Consider the following 17746-nt stretch of genomic DNA (forward strand, 5'->3'; position numbering starts at 1 on the left):
CTGGCTGCAGACTCGGAAGCCTGGCGTGGAGCCATCTAAGCTCTGGTAAATCTCTGCAGATCTTCCTCCAGCATTCGCTTGTTTAGCCCTTTCTGAGGGGTGGGAAAATACTCCTGTGCACAGCCCAGGCGAGGTATGTTAGCCAGCATTAGAAGGCCCGGTTTAATTACACTCTTCCTTACCCTAAACCCACTAAAATGCTCACGGGGCTCATAGGTGGCACGTAGGAAGTGGGCTTTGGCAACAGACCCATAACGTTTTCCAGGTGCTGAGGAAAATAACCATTAAACACGTATTCTGTATCCAGCTAAACCATCATTCAAAGGCAAGGGTAAAGAGTAGGCGTTTTCAGTTAAAAGAATGTCTGCCACCCTTAGGCCCTCACTGAAAGAACTAAGAAAGGATGCACTTCAAGAAGAAGAAAACCATGTTCAGAAAGAAAAACTGACATGTAAGGAACAGCAACCGGCACAGAAAGTGGAGAATGTGTCAGTAAATCAATATAAGAATTGACTGGAGGGCTTCCCTGGTGGCGCAGTGGTCGAGAGTCCCCTGCGGGTTCGTGCCCCGGTCCGGGAAGATCCCACATGCCGCGGAGTGGCTGGGCCCGTGAGCCATGGCCGCTGAGCCTGCGCGTCTGGAGCCTGTGCTCCGCAACGCAAGAGGCCACCACAGGGAGAGGCCCGTGTATCGCAAACAAAACAAAACAAAACAAAACAAAAAAAGAAGAATTGACTGTAAAAATCATCATACTGATAATGGCTAATTGGAAGCTGGGGTTTTGCACAAGGTAGAACTATAGCCTTAGGCAATAATATTGGGTTAGATGACGAGAGTTAGGGCGTGCCGAGGTTATGTGTCTGGGAGTGGTGCAAAGGGTCATGATCACGTTTAGGCTCCGCTACGTGTATATAGCTTAAGGAAAACTTCTTAAAAGTATGTGAATTACAACTAATGGCTGCAGGGGAGGGGCAAAATAAAGAAAGCTCCATCACTCAATCCAACAGAAGTTAGGGAAGCAGGAAAAATAAGTGCAAAAAGTGCACGGTAAGAAAAAACAAGGCATTTACTTGCCTGAGTGGAGCTGACAGTCCAACAGGAGAGACAGTAAAGGAACAGGCTTTTAAAGGATTGTTATTAATTATTCAAAAGGCAGAATCACAGGGTATAGTGGGGAAATTTTATGAGAGCATTGTTTTTTAAATTGTACTTTAAATGACATACACCCCCGCCGCCCCGCTTAATTAAGCACTTAAGAGGGGTCAGGGATTGCATCTGTTAACTTCCATGTAACATTTTACTCCAAACAAAATTCCTGTAAGGCAGGGAATGGTATCCCAATCTTGCAGATGAAGCAAGGAAGACTCAGAGAAGCGAAGTAAGTGGTTCAAGGTCACCAGTAAGAGGCAGAACCAGGATGCAAATCTCACCCCTACGTCCTTTCTCTGTCCATGACTGCACACTGTAGGATGACGTAAATAAATGGATGAACCTTTGTGGAAAAAAAAACAGGCCTAGACGTCAACCTGAATCACGACTCTCGGGGTCTGAGCTCCGTGAGAAGGATGAGAGAAGTACTTTCTGCTCTTAACAGGGGATAAGCCACAGATACTCACTTTGAACATCAGAAAAGCTAACAGGCCACTATCATGTGGGTCCTTTAATCCATCTGACTCCAGAAATAGACACACTCTCACCTAGATATGAACTCTATTTCTCCGAGAGGCAAAGAAAACCCTGCTCTGAAGACATGAGCTCTGCACTTCTGCGTGTGACTCTCCATGCGAGGGCACACGTACTTGTCAATTAGTAAAAACAAAATCAAACACGGCGGCTGCCTCCTTTACGAATGAAGTGGAAAGTGGCTTTGTGCTTTGTTCATACAACAAAAGTACATACTACATTTTTAATTTTAAAAAACGTATATATCTAGTTAGTATGCCCTTCCTTTGCCTTTCTCGTGTTGATAATCCGATGTGGACTGATGGCTAAGGTGCCACCTTCTCGAAGGACCACGCCCCAACCCACCACCTATTTTATAATGTAACTGGTGTGTTTAGAGTAAAAGGTTCTAAAATTATTGCACACTCCTTTGCCTTCTTAAACAGAACACATGGCACACGTGTAACTACCTCTCCAGGGCAAGTGCTACAGCCTGTAAAGGAGCAGTCCCCTCAGAGGCTCCCAGGGCATGCTTCTGTTACAAAAGGGGCCAGACCGTGGTGCATCTGGAAGTCCCAGGTCTGTTCTGGAGATTCACTGCCCCTGCTCTGCTCCTGACAGCCACTACCTGCTCCTGCGTGAGTGTCTGCTAGAGAAAGCATGCTCCTCCCTGCCACTTCCACCTTTCGATCTGCCCCGGGTTGGAAGCAGATGACCAAATCCATTAAAAGCGGGTATAGGGATTCTCTGGTGGCGCAGTGGTTGAGAGTCCGCCTGCAGATGCAGGGGATGCGGGTTTGTGCCCCGGTCCGGGAAGATCCCACATGCCGCGGAGCGGCTGGGCCCGTGAGCCATGGCCGCTGAGCCTGCGCGTCCGGAGCCTGTGCTCCGCGACGGGAGAGGCCACAACAGTGAGAGGCCCGCATACCGCAAAAAAAAAAAAAAAAAAAAAAGGGTATAAAAAGGGAGCAGACCAGGGTCCCTCTCTCTCCTTCATCTTTACTTGCTGAACCCAGTCACCCAGGGCCCGTCTCAACTGCGACCACCCTCACGAAGGCCTTCCCAAATACCACAGACAAAATGCCACCCCCTCATTCCCCTGACACCCCAAGTACTTTAAATCCCTGCTCTGACACTTCTACAAACTCCCTGGTAGAACGGGTGTCTCCTTACTTTTTCCTGCCTCCTTCCTGATTTAAGCCCCTGTGACAGGCAGCCTCTAAGGCAGCTGGTATTCACACCTGTGTGCAAGCCCCTCCCCTCAAGTACAGACAGGACCTAGTGACCCACTTCTAACCGAGAGAATATGGTAAAATGATGGATGCCCCGTTCAAGAGGAGACTAAGATACAAGATGACGACAGCTTGTCTTGGCTGTCCTCTCTTTTTTTTTTTTTTTTCTGGCTGCATTGTGAGGCTTGCGGGATCTTAGTTCCCCAACCAAGGACTGAACCCGAGCCCCAGCAGTGAAAGCGCCAAGTCCTAACCGCTGGACCACCTGGGAATTCCCTCGGCCGTCCTCTTTTGCCAAACCTCTTTCTTGGAGCTCTCGGTCCAGGGGATGCAGGCTGCCATGCTGTGAGTACCCCTATGGAGAGGCTATACCATAGTCCATGGGGAGTAGCCAATGACAAGGAACTGATGTCTCTGGCCAGTGAGGACCTGGGACCTGCCAGCAGCCAGCTGGAGGAGCCTGAAAGTGGAGCATCCCCCATCGAGCCTTCAGGTGAGACTACAGCCGCAGCCAACACCTCAACTGCAGCCTTGTGGGAGACTCTGAGGCAGAAGTACCCAGCTAAGCCAAGCCAGCACACTTGACCCTCACAGACTGTATTTGTTGTTTTAAGATGCTAAGTTTAGGGCAATGTGTTATGTGGTAATATAACTAATACCATCCCTTAAGAGTTTAAATAAGGACTTCCCTGGTGGCTCAGTGGTTAAGAATCCGCCTGCCAACCGAGGTGACACGGGTTCGATCCTCAGTCCGGGAAGATCCCACATGCCACGGAGCAACTAAGCCCATGCGCCACAACTACTGAGCCTGTGCTCTAGAGCCTGCGAGCTACAACTACTGAGCCCACATGCCACAACTACTGAGCCCAGGTGCCACAACTACTGAACCTGCATGCTGCAACTATGGAGCCCACATGCTGCAACTACTGAAGCCCGTGCTCCACAACAAGAGAAACCACCGTGATGAGAAGCTCACAAACAACGAAGAGTCGACCCCGCTCACCACAGAGAAAGCCCATGCACAGCAACGAAGACCCAACACAGCCAAAAAAAAAAAAAGAGCTTCAATAAAATAGTATTCTACTCATCTGTTTAGCCCTATAACACCAGGAAATTTGTGCATGTAACAGAATTTAATAAATGTTTGTTGGATTGAGTGAATGGTACAGTGTTTACCCCCTCAAGAAGTTTAGAGTCTAATGGAGGCAATCAGACATTTCACAAATTACCGCACAGCTACACATACACTGATAACTGGGATGTGTTCCAGGAGGGAGAGTGCAGAGGCCATGAGAGACAGACATAACCTGGTCCAGGAGGGGAGGGAAGACTTCCTTGTGGAAGTGGTGGCTGTGCTGAGATCCTTAGGAACAGCAAGGTTCAGCTAAGCCAGGAGGGAAGGAAGGCTGCTTTAGTCAGAAAGACAGGCATGTACAGAGGCCCTGGGGCAGGTGTGAGCATGAAAGAAAGCCAGGGTGACTGGAGTGCAGCAAGAGAAGAGTGGAAGTCCCAAATCCTTTCTTGAGATTCACTGCCCCTGCTCTGCACTTGCTAGCCATGTGATGTGAGATGAGGCTGGAGGGTCAGAAGCACCGGCCTCACCAGCAACATTAGTTAAGGCTTTTGATTCTTATCAAGAACCATCAGGAGCCATTGATGTCTTTGAAGTGCGTGTGTGTGGGGGGGGGTGACTTGATTGTATGCGCATTTCCAACAGATCACTCTGTCTTCTGAAGAACGGATGACAGGGCAGGAAACATGACAGTGGGCAGACTTGTTAGTAGGTTACTACAATAGTGCAGACAAAATAGCTAGTACTGTGGACTCTCATGTTTGTGATGGAAACAGAAGGAAACACATGAGAGCTATTTAAGAATTAACTGGCTTGCAGATGGTGTGGATATAGCAGGTATGATCAAGAGGGTGTGAGGTGTGCCCCCGTGGAGGGTGGTGATCTGTCTGCCGAGGCTGGGAGCCACCAAGAAAACCAGGAACAGAGTGAGGGCCTGAGGTCCTCTCCTAATGGGAAAGTGAATGAGCTTTTAATCACCAAGACACTGGACAATCTATTTTTCTGGCTCTTTCCTTAAGGGGCATTTTCATTATTTTCCTGGCTCTTTGCTATATTTCAGACAGGAGAAATATTACAACACACCTGCTAGCCTCAGAATCTAGTTAATACACCCAGTAATGTGTGAATTTCTGCCCATGAGGCCGATCCAGCCAATGTCACATATACAACTAGAAAAAGAATTCAGTTATGACTGTGAAGGAGGCCTCCTTCCAGTCCCTCCATGAACGAGCAGGGCTGGGCCTGCTGGTGGCTGTTAAGTCACCTCCGTTTCATCTTAACAATGATAGGAACATTCACTGAATACCTCCTAGGTGCCAGGAACTCTGAGAGCCTCTTTTGCAGATATTATCTCCAATCCCACAGGGAAGATACTGTATAATTTCTGTAAACGAGAATGCTCAGAGAAGGAAAGTAATCCCAAGGTAACAGAAGAGGTAAATTAGTGGAAGGAGTGTTCAAACCTGGTCTGCTAGGCTCCTGTGCTAACTCTGTACCCCTCCCTAACACCACCTCCTCATTTCAACAGGACCTTCATTTCAGGGCTACTTTACCCAGTTTATCCATATTATCCAGTTTATCCAAATTATCGGGGCTAATTTATCCATAGAGTCAATCCACTTTGGTTGCTGAGAGAGCTGAAAACACCCGATCAATGACTGTTTCTCTGTCTTCCTCCTGTTCTGTTACTGACAGACACCAGTTAGGAGTAAACCCCCAAATTAACCAAGCCCGCGGCTCGGGAGGTGAGAACCCGGGCACCTTAAATCACTTGAATGCCACACGTTTCTGTGATGAGAGGCAACAGTTAGTACACAGAGCTGCTCCAAAGAGACAGAATGAGCTGGGAGACTTCTCATTTATTCGGTTTATCAGAGGAAAATACTACGCCTTTTTCAAGCACGCTTTTTATTTTTTTTTTAATACATTTATTTATTTATTTATTTTTGGCTACGTTGGGTCTTCGCTGCTGTGCGTGGGCTTTCTCTAGTTGCAGCGAGCAGGGGTTACTCTTTGTTGCGGTGCGCGGGCTTCTCATTGCAGTGGCATCTCTTGTTGCGGAGCACGGGCTCTAGGCACGCAGGCTTCAGTAGTTGTGGCGCATGGGCTCAGTAGTTGTGGCTCGCAGGCTCTAGAGCACAGGCTCAGTAGTTGTGGCACACGGGCTTAGCTGCTCTGCGGCATGTGGGGTCTTCCTGGACCAGGGCTCGAGCCCGTGTCCCCTGCATTGGCAGGCAGATTCTTAACCACTGTGCCACCATGGAACTCCCAAGCACCCTTTTTAAAAGTAGTGAAGCAGAAAAAAATCTAAGCAGAATCGGTCTCGTGTGAATGTTTCATGATGAGCTTAAAATAACAAGGCTTCCAGGTGTATAAACATGTGAAGGGCGGCTTTTGGGGTAAACCACAGACCCCAGGCTCTGAGTCCTACGCAGAGGCCTACACAGCAGAGAACCCTGAGGTGGTTCTGCTGAAGGTGGAGGGGGGAGAGACCCCCAAAACACCATGCTTAGAAGAGGGGCAACGAGCAACCAGCAGCCCCCCCTAACTGGACAGGCTTGAGCCGCTCTCTTCCCTCACAGGTTGACAAGCATTCCTGACTGTCACCCCACAATCCCGAAAAAGAGCCACAGTCTATGTAAATCATAATGACAAGACACGTGATTGCAAGTTCAAGGACACAGCATCTCCCACTCCACCCACTTCAGGGGCCACGCTGAGTGCACTGGACGTACTGGGCAGTGCCAGGCCACCTTGCCATCTCCATCTGGCTGGGCGGCCACTCCTTAACTGTGTCCCACCTAAAAGAAAACACACCCCCGTGGTTCACCCTCCAGGTCTGCATGGCTACGGTGGACACTGGAGTGCAGGATATCAAGGGACAGGAAAAGGGGGTTTTCACTGAACTGTCTTCAATGGGCCAGGCGCTGGGCTGAGGACCAGGACAAAAGGATGGGTGAAAGTGGTGAGGGCCCTGCCCTCCTGAAGCTCTGTGACCCCAGGCCTGTTCAGTTCCCTAGGCCTACCCTGTCTCCTCTGTAAGAGGTGGATCATAATGATCCTACATCAGAAGGGTACTGGTGGGATGACATGGGATAAATAGCGAACATAAAGCCTGAAAAGCCACTACTGGCCACACCATAGTCGTTTTTGTCACTGATCACTCTACGTCCTACCCAGGTCGGTCCAGTTGGAGAAGACTGCTTAGATGCCCGTTTTCCTACATTTGCACCGGTAACAATCTCTTCATTGCTCCCTACTAAGTATCCCATATTCTGAATGGTGTTTTCTACCTAACTGCATTAAGCATTCCCTGTTTCCCTGTTCTATTCATCTAAGACATAAGTAGGATTAGCATTTTAAAAAGTAATAGAGGGCGCTTCCCTGGTGGCGCAGTGGTTGAGAGTCCGCCTGCCGATGCAGGGGACATGGGTTCGTGCCCCGGTCCGGGAAGAGCCCACATGCCGCGGAGCGGCTGGGCCCGTGAGCTGTGGCTGCTGAGCCTGCGCGTCCGGAGCCTGTGCTCCGCAACGGGAGAGGCCACAGCAGTGAGAGGCCCGCGTACCGCAAAAAAAAAAAAAAAAAAAAAAGTAATAGAGGAAAAAGATAAATTGGACTTCACCAACATTTTAAAAATTGTGTATCAAAGACTACTATCTAGAAAGGAAAAATACAACCCATAGAATGGAAGTATCATAGCTCTGATAAGGGTCTAGTATCCAGAACATACAGAGAATGCTCAAAACTCAACAACAACAACAACAACAAAAATCCTATTTTTAAAACTAGGCAAAGGATTTGAATAGACATCTCTCCAAAGAAGGTAGACAAATGGCCAACAGGCACCTGAGAAGATGCCCAACATCATCAGTCACTAGGAAAATGCAAATCAAAACCACAATGAGACAGCATCTCACTCCCACTAAAACGGCTATAATAGAAAAGACAGACAATAATAAGTGCTGTCAAAGATATGGAGAAATTGGGACCTTCACATACCACTGGTGGGGATGTAAAATGGTCCAGCCACTGGGGAAAATAGTTTGGCAGTTCCTCAAAAAGTCAAATATGGAGTTACTATATGACCCAGCAATTCCATAATCAGGAATATATCCAAGAAAACTGAAAACATATGTTCACACAAAAACATATACACAAATGTCCATAACATTATTTTTCATGATAGCCCAAAGTGGAGACAGTCCAAATGTCCCTCAACTGGAGAACTAATGGACAAAATGTGGCCTATCCACACATGGAAGAGGAATGAAGCACTGATCACGCTACCACATGTAGAAACCCCCAAAACACCGTGCTGCGTGAAAGCAGCCAGTCATGGAAGACCATGTACTGTAGGATTCCATGCATACGAAATGTCCAGAATAGGTAAATCCACAGAGACAGAAAGGAGATTAGTGGTTGCCGGGGACTTGGGCTGGGGGAGAATGGGGTGACTGTTAGTGGGCACAGGGTTTCCTTTGGGGGTGATGGAAATGTTCTGGAATTAGTGCCGACGGTTGCACAACCTTGTGAATATACTAAACACCACTGAATGGTACGTTTTAAAAGGGTAAAATTTATGGCATGTGAATTACATCTCAATTAAAAAAACTATAAGCGAGCTGAGTGAATAGAATTCCATCTAAAGCACAGAAATCTGACACGCTGATTATAATGCAGTCTCACTGGAAAAGCCCAAGATGTGATGCTTGGTTTCTGGGGCTAATACTGACTAATTCTGGGACCATGATCAGTTTATTGAATCTCTCTGTTTACCGGGGTCTTCATCTTCAAAATGGGATAATATGGTTACTGGTCGTAAAGATCAGACGGATAACGTATGTAAGGTAATCGGTAAATGGGGTCCCGCGGTCAAGTCTGCACGAGCGTCGGCTGTCTCCATCCACTCCTGAGAGCACAGAGAGAGAGCCAGCGCCCTACTGTGACTGCCTCAGAGTGACACCCACCCCCCATCCTGCCCCCTCACCTCAGGGGTCAGCGCGTTGTTGTCCGAGGTCTGGCTGGACAGCAGGATGTGCGTGAAGCCCTCTTCCTTCCGCACGACAATGTCCCGAAAGCGACAGTTGCTTTCGTTCTGGCGGACGCTATACCTGAGCCTCTTGTCAAAGACGTAGTCCTTCTCCGCTTCCAGCTTCCTCTTCACCGAGCTGTGCAGGTTTAGTCCCCCGTTGGTCAGAGCAGAGCCTTCCAAAATCAGAGGAACAAAGTGAGAAACTGACTGGGGAACAGTCACACAGGAGTGTGACCAGAGAACACTCAGATTTTCATGGAAAGGGTCCGATGTGGCTGGGACCCGTGTGCAGCTCTGTTCTGGGTGGTGAAGGGCCTGGGACTTAACGGCTCCAAACTTGGACGAGCACAGAGAGGGCTCTCTGTGAACGACCCCATGCAATCCTTGATTCCCTCTCCCACTCATCCATCCGAGAGCACCCAGCTTCTGCTTGGATGCTTTCAGCAACAGGGAACCCAACGATGGCCACGAAACAAAACAAACAAACAAAACCAAAAAACTGCAGCTTTACTCATAATAACCCAAAATCAGAAGCAACCAATATGCCCTTTACTAGGTGAATGGATAAACAAACTCTGGTTCATTCACACAAAAGAATATTTGGCATACAAAGAAATTCATTATCAAGCCACAAAAATACGTGAATGAATCTGAAATGAGTATTACTAAGAAGCCACTCTGAAAAGGCTACACATTACATGACTCCAATTACGTGACATTCTAGAAAAGGCAAAAGTATAGAAACAGTTATAAGATCAGTGGTTGCCAGGGGTTCAGGTGCAATAAGAGAAGGGTGGAATTGGTGAAGCGTAGGGGATTTTTTTAGGGCAGTGAAACTACTCTATATGATATTATGATGGTGAATATGAGACATAAAGCATTTGTCGAAACCTGAAGAACTACAGCATAGACAGTGAACCTTAAAGTATGCAAATTTTTTTTTAAAAATTAAGAGATGGGGGGAATCCAATGATGGAATGCAGAATGTGATAAAAGAATCTAACTGTATGACAAACGTACGAAACCACCTCCCTGAAGCGGGGCGGGGGGGGAGGGGCTGACCTAAGTAACTTCAGGAATGAGTGGAGTCTGTAAAATTAAAGGCCAAATAACCTGCACAGACGCAGTGTACTCCAGCTGACAAAGTTGATCACATGGAGGTAAGTACGAGTTAACAATTCTGACATTATACATGAACGCTGGAGTTGAACAGTTACATAAATGGATGGCAGATGGGGAGAAGAAGGTTTTTCAGTGTTGGGAGTGGCAGTTTACAGGTAAGCAAGGGGAGGGGGCTAGAATGAGCAACGTGGTAATGGATGAGCACTGAAGACCTCAGTATGAACTCAATACAGATACAGATGGTTACATTCAGAAATATTTACAGATAAGCGTGTACAAACAGGTTAGTATATACATGTGTATTTCCTTGCTCTGTCAGCTGAGAGGGCCCCAGAGTCTGACATCCCAATAGCAGTGAGCACACCTGGGGCCCAGAGCTTGGTTTCATTCTCAATAAAAGGAACCAGGGCTCTCTGGAGAGATGGCTGATTCCAGGACTGGGGCAAGAAACATGCAAGATAAGCTTGCAGAGGCTAAAAGGACGGAAGTACTAAAAAAACCCCACAATAAATAAATAATAATAACGACAACCTTCACAATGATGGGGGTATGTCAAAAGGACACAGGAGCAAGTGAAAGAGCTCCCCATGGCCAAAGATGGCAGAATTTGAGCAACATAAAGTCGTATGTATTGCATTATAATTGAAAGCACAAAATAAATATCCATGAGTCCATACTGATATAATTAAATGAGATTGAATAAGTGGGAGACAAGAGCCAAATCTCCCATGGAGAAGAATTCCAAACAGTTTATGTAGATGCTCTGCTCTCAAGGGGGTAGAACATAACTTCTTTAAGGGCGGGCTGCACAAAGTGACTTCCTTCCAAACAATGTGGAAAGTTGGGGGGCTCAGCGGGGAGAGTAACAGTGGAGAAACCTGACTGTGGCAGATGGAGAAGTCAAAGCCTTGCTGGCCACGTGATCAAGACCAGCACCAACAGGGATAAGTCATGGCGTGGTGTGCACCCCTGACACGATGTGAGGAGAAGGGTGCTGGACCTCTGGGGTCTTCCTCTCAGAAACCTACAACCCCAGTCTAATCATGCAAAAAAGGTCAGACAAATCCCAATGGAGGAGAGTTCTACAAAATACCTGATCAGTATACTTCAAAACTGTGAAGGTCATTAAAAACCAGGAAAGCCTGAGAAACTGTCACAGCGCAGAGGATCCTAAGGAAACATGACGACTACGTGTGATGTGGGATCAGGATCTTGGAACAGACGTTAGGATAAGGGATGGACTTTAGTCGATAATGATGCAACAACAGCAGTCCATCAGCTGTAACAAATGTACCACACTAGTGAAGAAGCTCATAATAATAGGAGAGACTGAGTACGGGGTATACGTGAACTCTATTATCTTTCCAAATTTTCTGGAAATCCACAAAAGTGAAGTTTATTTTAAAGAGTACATTTTAAAATTAAGATAATTTTAAAAAACAAAACAAAACAAAAACCCCCCAAGAAAACCATTTCCCAGGCAACTGTGACTTACAGGCAGGTTTGAGACCCTGGACCAGTGGTTCTTACACTTTTTGTTTTTTAAAGATCATGAACATCTTTGAAACACACCTACCTACCTACCTACCTACCTATCTTATCTATCTATCTATCTTGGCTGTGCCGGGTCTTAGTTGCAGCATGTGGGCTCTTTTAGTTGCAGCATGTGGACTTCTTAGTTGCAGCATGCAGACTTCTTAGTTTCATCATGCAAACTCTTAGTTGCAGCATGCATGCGGACCTAGTTCCCTGACCAGGGATCAACCCCAGGCCCCACGCATTGGGAGTGTGGAGTCTTACCACACTCCCACACTTACCACACTGGACCACCAGGGAAGTCCCCAGTTGTTCTTACACTTGAACAGGCATCCGGATCACCTGGAGAACTGTTAAACCAGCCTGCTGGGTCCACCCCATGCTACTGCCCCTGCTGCAGCGACCAGGCTTTGAGAACCAGGGTCTGGATAACATCAAGGTGGACTCAGATTCTTAGTTAGCATGGGGGGGTCTTGGAATCTCAAGAACCAAGTCAAAGGCAGGGACCAGGAAATGCTTCCCTGGACCCTTTCCCTGCATACCCCGTCCCCAGCCAGACGAGCGCCCAGCCCCAAAGGGGCACAGAAGCAGCAGTGCCTGTGTCACCTGACAGCCTCCAAGAAGCCTCCTCATTTTGTACTTTTCCATTACCCACAGCAACTGGGCTTTGTCAAACACCATGATGTGGGTAAATGATTCAATGAACTCCGGAAAGTAAACGCGAGCATTTAATTAAAAGCCTTGTGTAAAGGGAGCTGTTTCTTCAGGGTCAACCTCAAAACCTCCAGCTCCTCAGAAGCTTCCTAATTAGAGCTGGCAGATCCGTGCTGGGGACCTGCTGGCACAGGTCAGCGCATCATGGGAGCTGCTCTCAGCGGCCACCAGCTCTTGGCCGTGAGAAGTCAGCAGCTCGGGGCTTGGGAAGATCAGTGCTACCCAGGGCTGGGAGAGGTCTGATTAAACTCCTGCCCCACAACCAAGTCAAGGTGCTGCTTTACAATTATATTAAGGAGGAGGACCTGAGGGTTACCTTTTCTGAGCAGCTCTGTACGCTGCCTCTAAATTCCTCAACAGTCCTACAAAACCGCCATTCTTACTCCACTTTGCAGATAAGGAAAAGTGAGTAACTTGCTGGGAGCCGTGAAGGTTTGAAGTGGCAGAGCCAGGATTAGAGGCAGCTGCCTCTCCTTTTCTCCGTTCATTCAAAACCTAATTAGGGGCTTCCCTGGTGGTGCAGTGGTTAAGAATCCGCCTGCCAATGCAGGGGACACGGGTTCGAGCCCTGGTCCAGGAAGATCCCACATGCCGCAGACCAACTAAGCCCGTGCACCACAGCTACTGAGCCTGCGCTCTAGAGCCTGTGAGCCACAACTACTGAGCCCTCGAGCCACAACTACTGAGCCCGCGTGCCACAACTACTGAGCCCGCGCACCTAGAGCCCGTGCTCCGTAACAGGAGAAGCCACTGCAATGAGAAGCCTGTGCACCGCAACGAAGAGTAGCCCCCGCTCACTGCAACTAGAAAGAGCCCGCACGCAGCAACCAAGACCCAACGCAGCCAAAACTAAAAAAAGATAAATTAAAAAAAAATCTAATTAGTTATCACCTCCTATGGGCCAGCTATAACACTAGATGTTGGAGATGAAACAAAAATCAGAGAAATAAGGTCCATGCCGTCCCAGAGCTTGCTTCAGGCGTGGGAGATGGGAAGTAAACAAGTAGACTTAGTTAAAATAATGACAGATAGGAAAAGATAGGGTGACATGATAAAAAATATTGGGTGGGGGGTTCTCTGTGAAGGAGCCCATGGTCTTTCTGTTAAAGCATAAGGGGAAGCAGCCCTTAAGGAACCATCTGACCAAATAATCCATAAAACTATGTGAGGAAAACGGACCTGTTTATTCTCTATTAGGACACATGGCTCACATCTCCAATGGTGACGCACCATCTCTGGGCCAGGGAAGGGAGGAAGCCTCCGTGAGGGCCCGGATTCACTCACGTACAGCTGCGTAAAGTTACCTTTCTGGACCTAACTCTGACCTCACAAGGAGGTGCTCTCAAGCCCACTCCTCTTCTTGGGCACCGTGCCTCTGGAGAGATGGGGGCAGGCTGGCAGGGAAGGCACCATGGGAAACAGAACATGCCGGAAGGATAGAAGTTTGGGGTTTTGCAGCCAGACAGCATGGCAATCCCAGCCCTGTGTTTGCTCATCAGGAGAAGCCAGGAAGCCACACGAGCCCTCGAGTGTCATCTCCTTCGTCAGAAGATGGGGTTAGTGGTACCTGCTTTTCATGGTTGTTCGGAGCTAATTTAATTAAGGAATCGATATGGGATTAGCAAGTGCCTGGCTTATTCTAGGCACTGCAGAAATGTTAGCTGAAGGATGCCAAATCATTCCAAAAATGAGGAATTAGCTGGTGAGTCCTTGCAGCCCCGCCTCTCGCACTCCCAGCCCCACACACTCCCTCCAAGTCCGAGGAACAGACCCAGGAGAGATGGGTGAACACCCTGGTGAGCCCGAAGGCCAGAGTGAAAACCCAGTGGTGGCGGCATTCAAAGCCCCGCACCCCGTCCTCTCAGGGCTGCGAGGCTGGAGGTCACTATCCCTCCTCTGTGCCCTCACTTCCCGCACGCAGATGACTGCGAAGTGAAGGGACACATGCTGTGCTTCTGGGACAAAGGAACCACCCCTCCCCCCCCCGCCCCCAAATCAGGCTAGTTTCCTTCCTTCCACTCCCTTCAAGCCTTCTCACATTCCTTCCTTCAGAGTACAAAGGAGTATTTCCCATTAGGAAGCCTCCATAAAATCATGCTCTGACACAGCCCCTCTGCTCCAGACGTGCAGAGGTGACAGAGACGACACTGGGCTCACAAACAACCATCTCTTTGTGTGTGTGGCAGAGCATCAGCACGACGCTCGACACAGGGATGGGGGCCAGGAGTGCTGGGCGGGAAGGGGACCCGGGGGGGCAGCAGAAACCAAGCCTCCCACTCGAGACCGGAGGAGGGACCCAGGGGATGGAAGCCAGGCAATGGCGTGATGCCCTCCCACGAAGGCAGAACGACAGTGACAAAACCACGTGCTGTCCACGGCCAAGGCTTTCTCGGGAGCTCCGGGCCAGGTGGAGGGAGAGAGAGGAAGCAAAGAAAGACAGAAACCAACTTCCCTCTTGAAATGAGCCTGTACACCAAAATTCTGAAATAGGAAGATATTGAATGCTCAGAATCCTAGCCAATAAAATCAATACTGGTGACATGAAGGAATCCAAATCAGATAAATTGGATATTATGAGACAATCTGACAAGGACTTTAGAATAGCAATGTTTCAAATGCTAAAAGTGATAGATGTGAGAAAAAGAGCCATTTAAAATCAATAAGAAATTCTCAGACAAAAGCAGACAGAAAGGAAAAGAGCACAAGGGTAAGGCAAAGGACTAATTAAAAAGCAAATGACAAACAGGAAGAAATCTGCATATCACAGATAAAAGATCCTCAAATTGTAAAGAAATTTTAAACAGTGAGGACAAGAAGACCAAAATTCTTCCAGGAAAAAAGACGGACAGAAGACATGGACAGACAATCCACAAATACTACATAAAAATAGCTCTTAAACGTAAAAAAAGATTTCATCTTCACTCAAAAGAATAATGCAAACTAAAACTCGTAATAAAAGCAATGAAAGTTAAAACTACACTGAGATACCATTTCTTACCCATTCACTGGGCAAAAGTTCAGAATCTTGACAGTATACTCTTCTAGAGAGGATGTGGGGAGCTGGGCATTCTCTTAATTGTGGGTGGAATGCAAAATGGTACAACTACTATGGAAGGGAATTTGGCAACATGTGAGAAAACTGTTCATGCATGTACTCTCAACATAGCAATCACTTCTGGAAACATAACATAAAAATATACCCCCCAAAAATATATATATTTATTATTATTATTACTATTATTATTATTACATATACATTTTCCTCACAGCATTATTCACAACTGCAAAATATGGGAACTACCTAAACTTCCAAGCATAGATTAAGGATGTAAATTACGGTGTATCCACACAAAGGCATACTATACGGCTGTAAAAAGAACGAAAACTATTTCTATGAATTAATGAGTGATTTCCAAAACGTATCTTCAAGTAAAGAGAGGCAAGGTATAAAAGTATTTTACCTTTAGTATAAGAAAGAAGGGAAAATAGATAAATCTGTTTATTTTTGCCAAAAGAAACAGAGGAAGAATAAGTCAGACGACAATGAAACTGGACATCCACAGTGGTTGACAGAATAGAGCAGAAGGGATGGGGAAGGAGTATAGTTCTCTTCCACGCTTCTCTGAGTATAGCTGACCCTTGAACAACTCAGGGGTTAAGGGCACCAACCCCATGCAGTAGAAAATCTGCATATAACTTTATGCATATAACTTATGCATATAACTGTGGTCCTCTGTGTCCACAGTTCTGCATCCATGGATGCAACCAACCATGGATCACGTAGTACTTATGTATTCAAGGGGAGGATGATCAATACAAATAACTTTTGGACTCAATATAATGACTTATATACCCTCAGACAAATCTTGAATTCTTCTTAGTGGATTTGCTTTTCGTAAGGGTAAGGGTGGAGCAATTCTAAAATTATTTTATGTGAATTATAGGGTGAGCAAATGAGTAACTGTATGATGTTATGGAGAAACAGCGTTCTCTCTGTGGAAGAAGGGACACACAAATATGGAATGCGGGAAGGCAAGGAGGAACTCAGTAGGATTAGAATGAAACTGGAGGTATCAGTATGAACTCATGGCTTTTAAAATTATATCTATTTCCTAGCTCCATTAGCTGAAAGGGCTTAGAAAAAATGAAGATCTCATAGCAATGAGCACACTCAGACCCCAGATGTTGGCTTCTAAATACCACCCCCACTAAAATAATCCAGGACTTCCCAGAGAAATGGCTGCTTCCAGGGCTGGGACAGGCAAGGTACAAAGTGGGCTGGAAAGTCTTATTGTACCTGGAAGTAAGGAAGTGACCAAAAAAATAACCAGGCATGTCAAAAGGACATATAAGGCAGCTTGGAGGGGTTCCCATTGGCCAAATCTAGGACAATTTGAACATAAAAGTAAATAAGAGGAAGAAATGGATTATAAACCATTGCATAAAATAATAATCTTCAAGTCTGAACTGATAATAGATAGATAGAGATGATGATGATAGATAGATAGATGAGAGGGAGGGAGGGAGGGAGGGAGGAAGGAAGGAAGGGAAGAAGGAAAGAGATGGATGGGTAAGACAGAGGAAATAACATCATATCAAGTATTTCAGTGGAGATGAATAACTTGAATCTAGTCTTAAGGAAACATCAGACAGACTCAAAATGAGGAACACTCTGTAAAATAACTGGACGGTATTCTTCAAAAATGCCAGTGTTACTGAAGACAATGGAAGACCAAGGAACTGCTCCAGATTAAAGGGAACTAAAGAGACATGACAACTAAAGTCCTCATAGGATTCTGGCCTGGATTCTATATTGGAGGGAAAAATAATCTAAAGAACATTACTGGGGTAATAGGAAAAAAATGGAATTAGAACCAAAGATTAGGGCTTCCCTGGTGGCGCAGTGGTTGAGAGTCCGCCTGCCGATGCAGGGGACACGGGTTCGTGCCCCGGTCCGGGAAGATCCCACATGCCGCGGAGCGGCTGGGCCCGTGAGCCATGGCCGCTGAGCCTGCGCATCCGGAACCTGGGCTCCGCAACGGGAGAGGCCACAACAGTGAGAGGCCCGTGTACCGCAAAAAAAAAAAAAAAGAACCAAAGATTAGATAAAAGGATTCTACCAATGTTAAATTTCTTGGATTTCGTAACTGTACTGTGTTGACTTGAGAATATCCTTTTTCTTAGAAATACCTTTACTAAATATCACTGGGGACGGAGAGAGGGATAAATTAGGAGTTTAGCACAGGGAACTATATTCAATATCTTATAATAACCTATAATGGAAAAGAATCTGAAAAACAACATATATATGTATGTGTGTGTGTGTGTGTGTGTGTGTGTGTGTGTATACGCACACATATATGAAAACCTGAATCA

General features: G+C 46.7%; 1 protein-coding gene across 3 annotated transcripts in view; it reads right to left on the reverse strand.

The window, feature by feature from the left end:
- Nucleotides 1-17746, reverse strand: part of CDYL2 (chromodomain Y like 2) — a 191284-nt gene that overhangs the window by 19841 nt on the left and 153697 nt on the right. For all 3 annotated transcript variants that reach the window (XM_032613788.1, XM_032613787.1, XM_032613789.1), the window contains exon 3: nucleotides 8954-9171. In XM_032613788.1, coding sequence (XP_032469679.1) covers nucleotides 8954-9171 — 218 coding nt within the window. The remainder of the gene's footprint in view (nucleotides 1-8953; nucleotides 9172-17746) is intronic.

The sequence above is a fragment of the Phocoena sinus genome, chromosome 19 (assembly GCF_008692025.1).
Source record: "Phocoena sinus isolate mPhoSin1 chromosome 19, mPhoSin1.pri, whole genome shotgun sequence".
NCBI classification, from domain to species: domain Eukaryota; kingdom Metazoa; phylum Chordata; class Mammalia; order Artiodactyla; family Phocoenidae; genus Phocoena; species Phocoena sinus.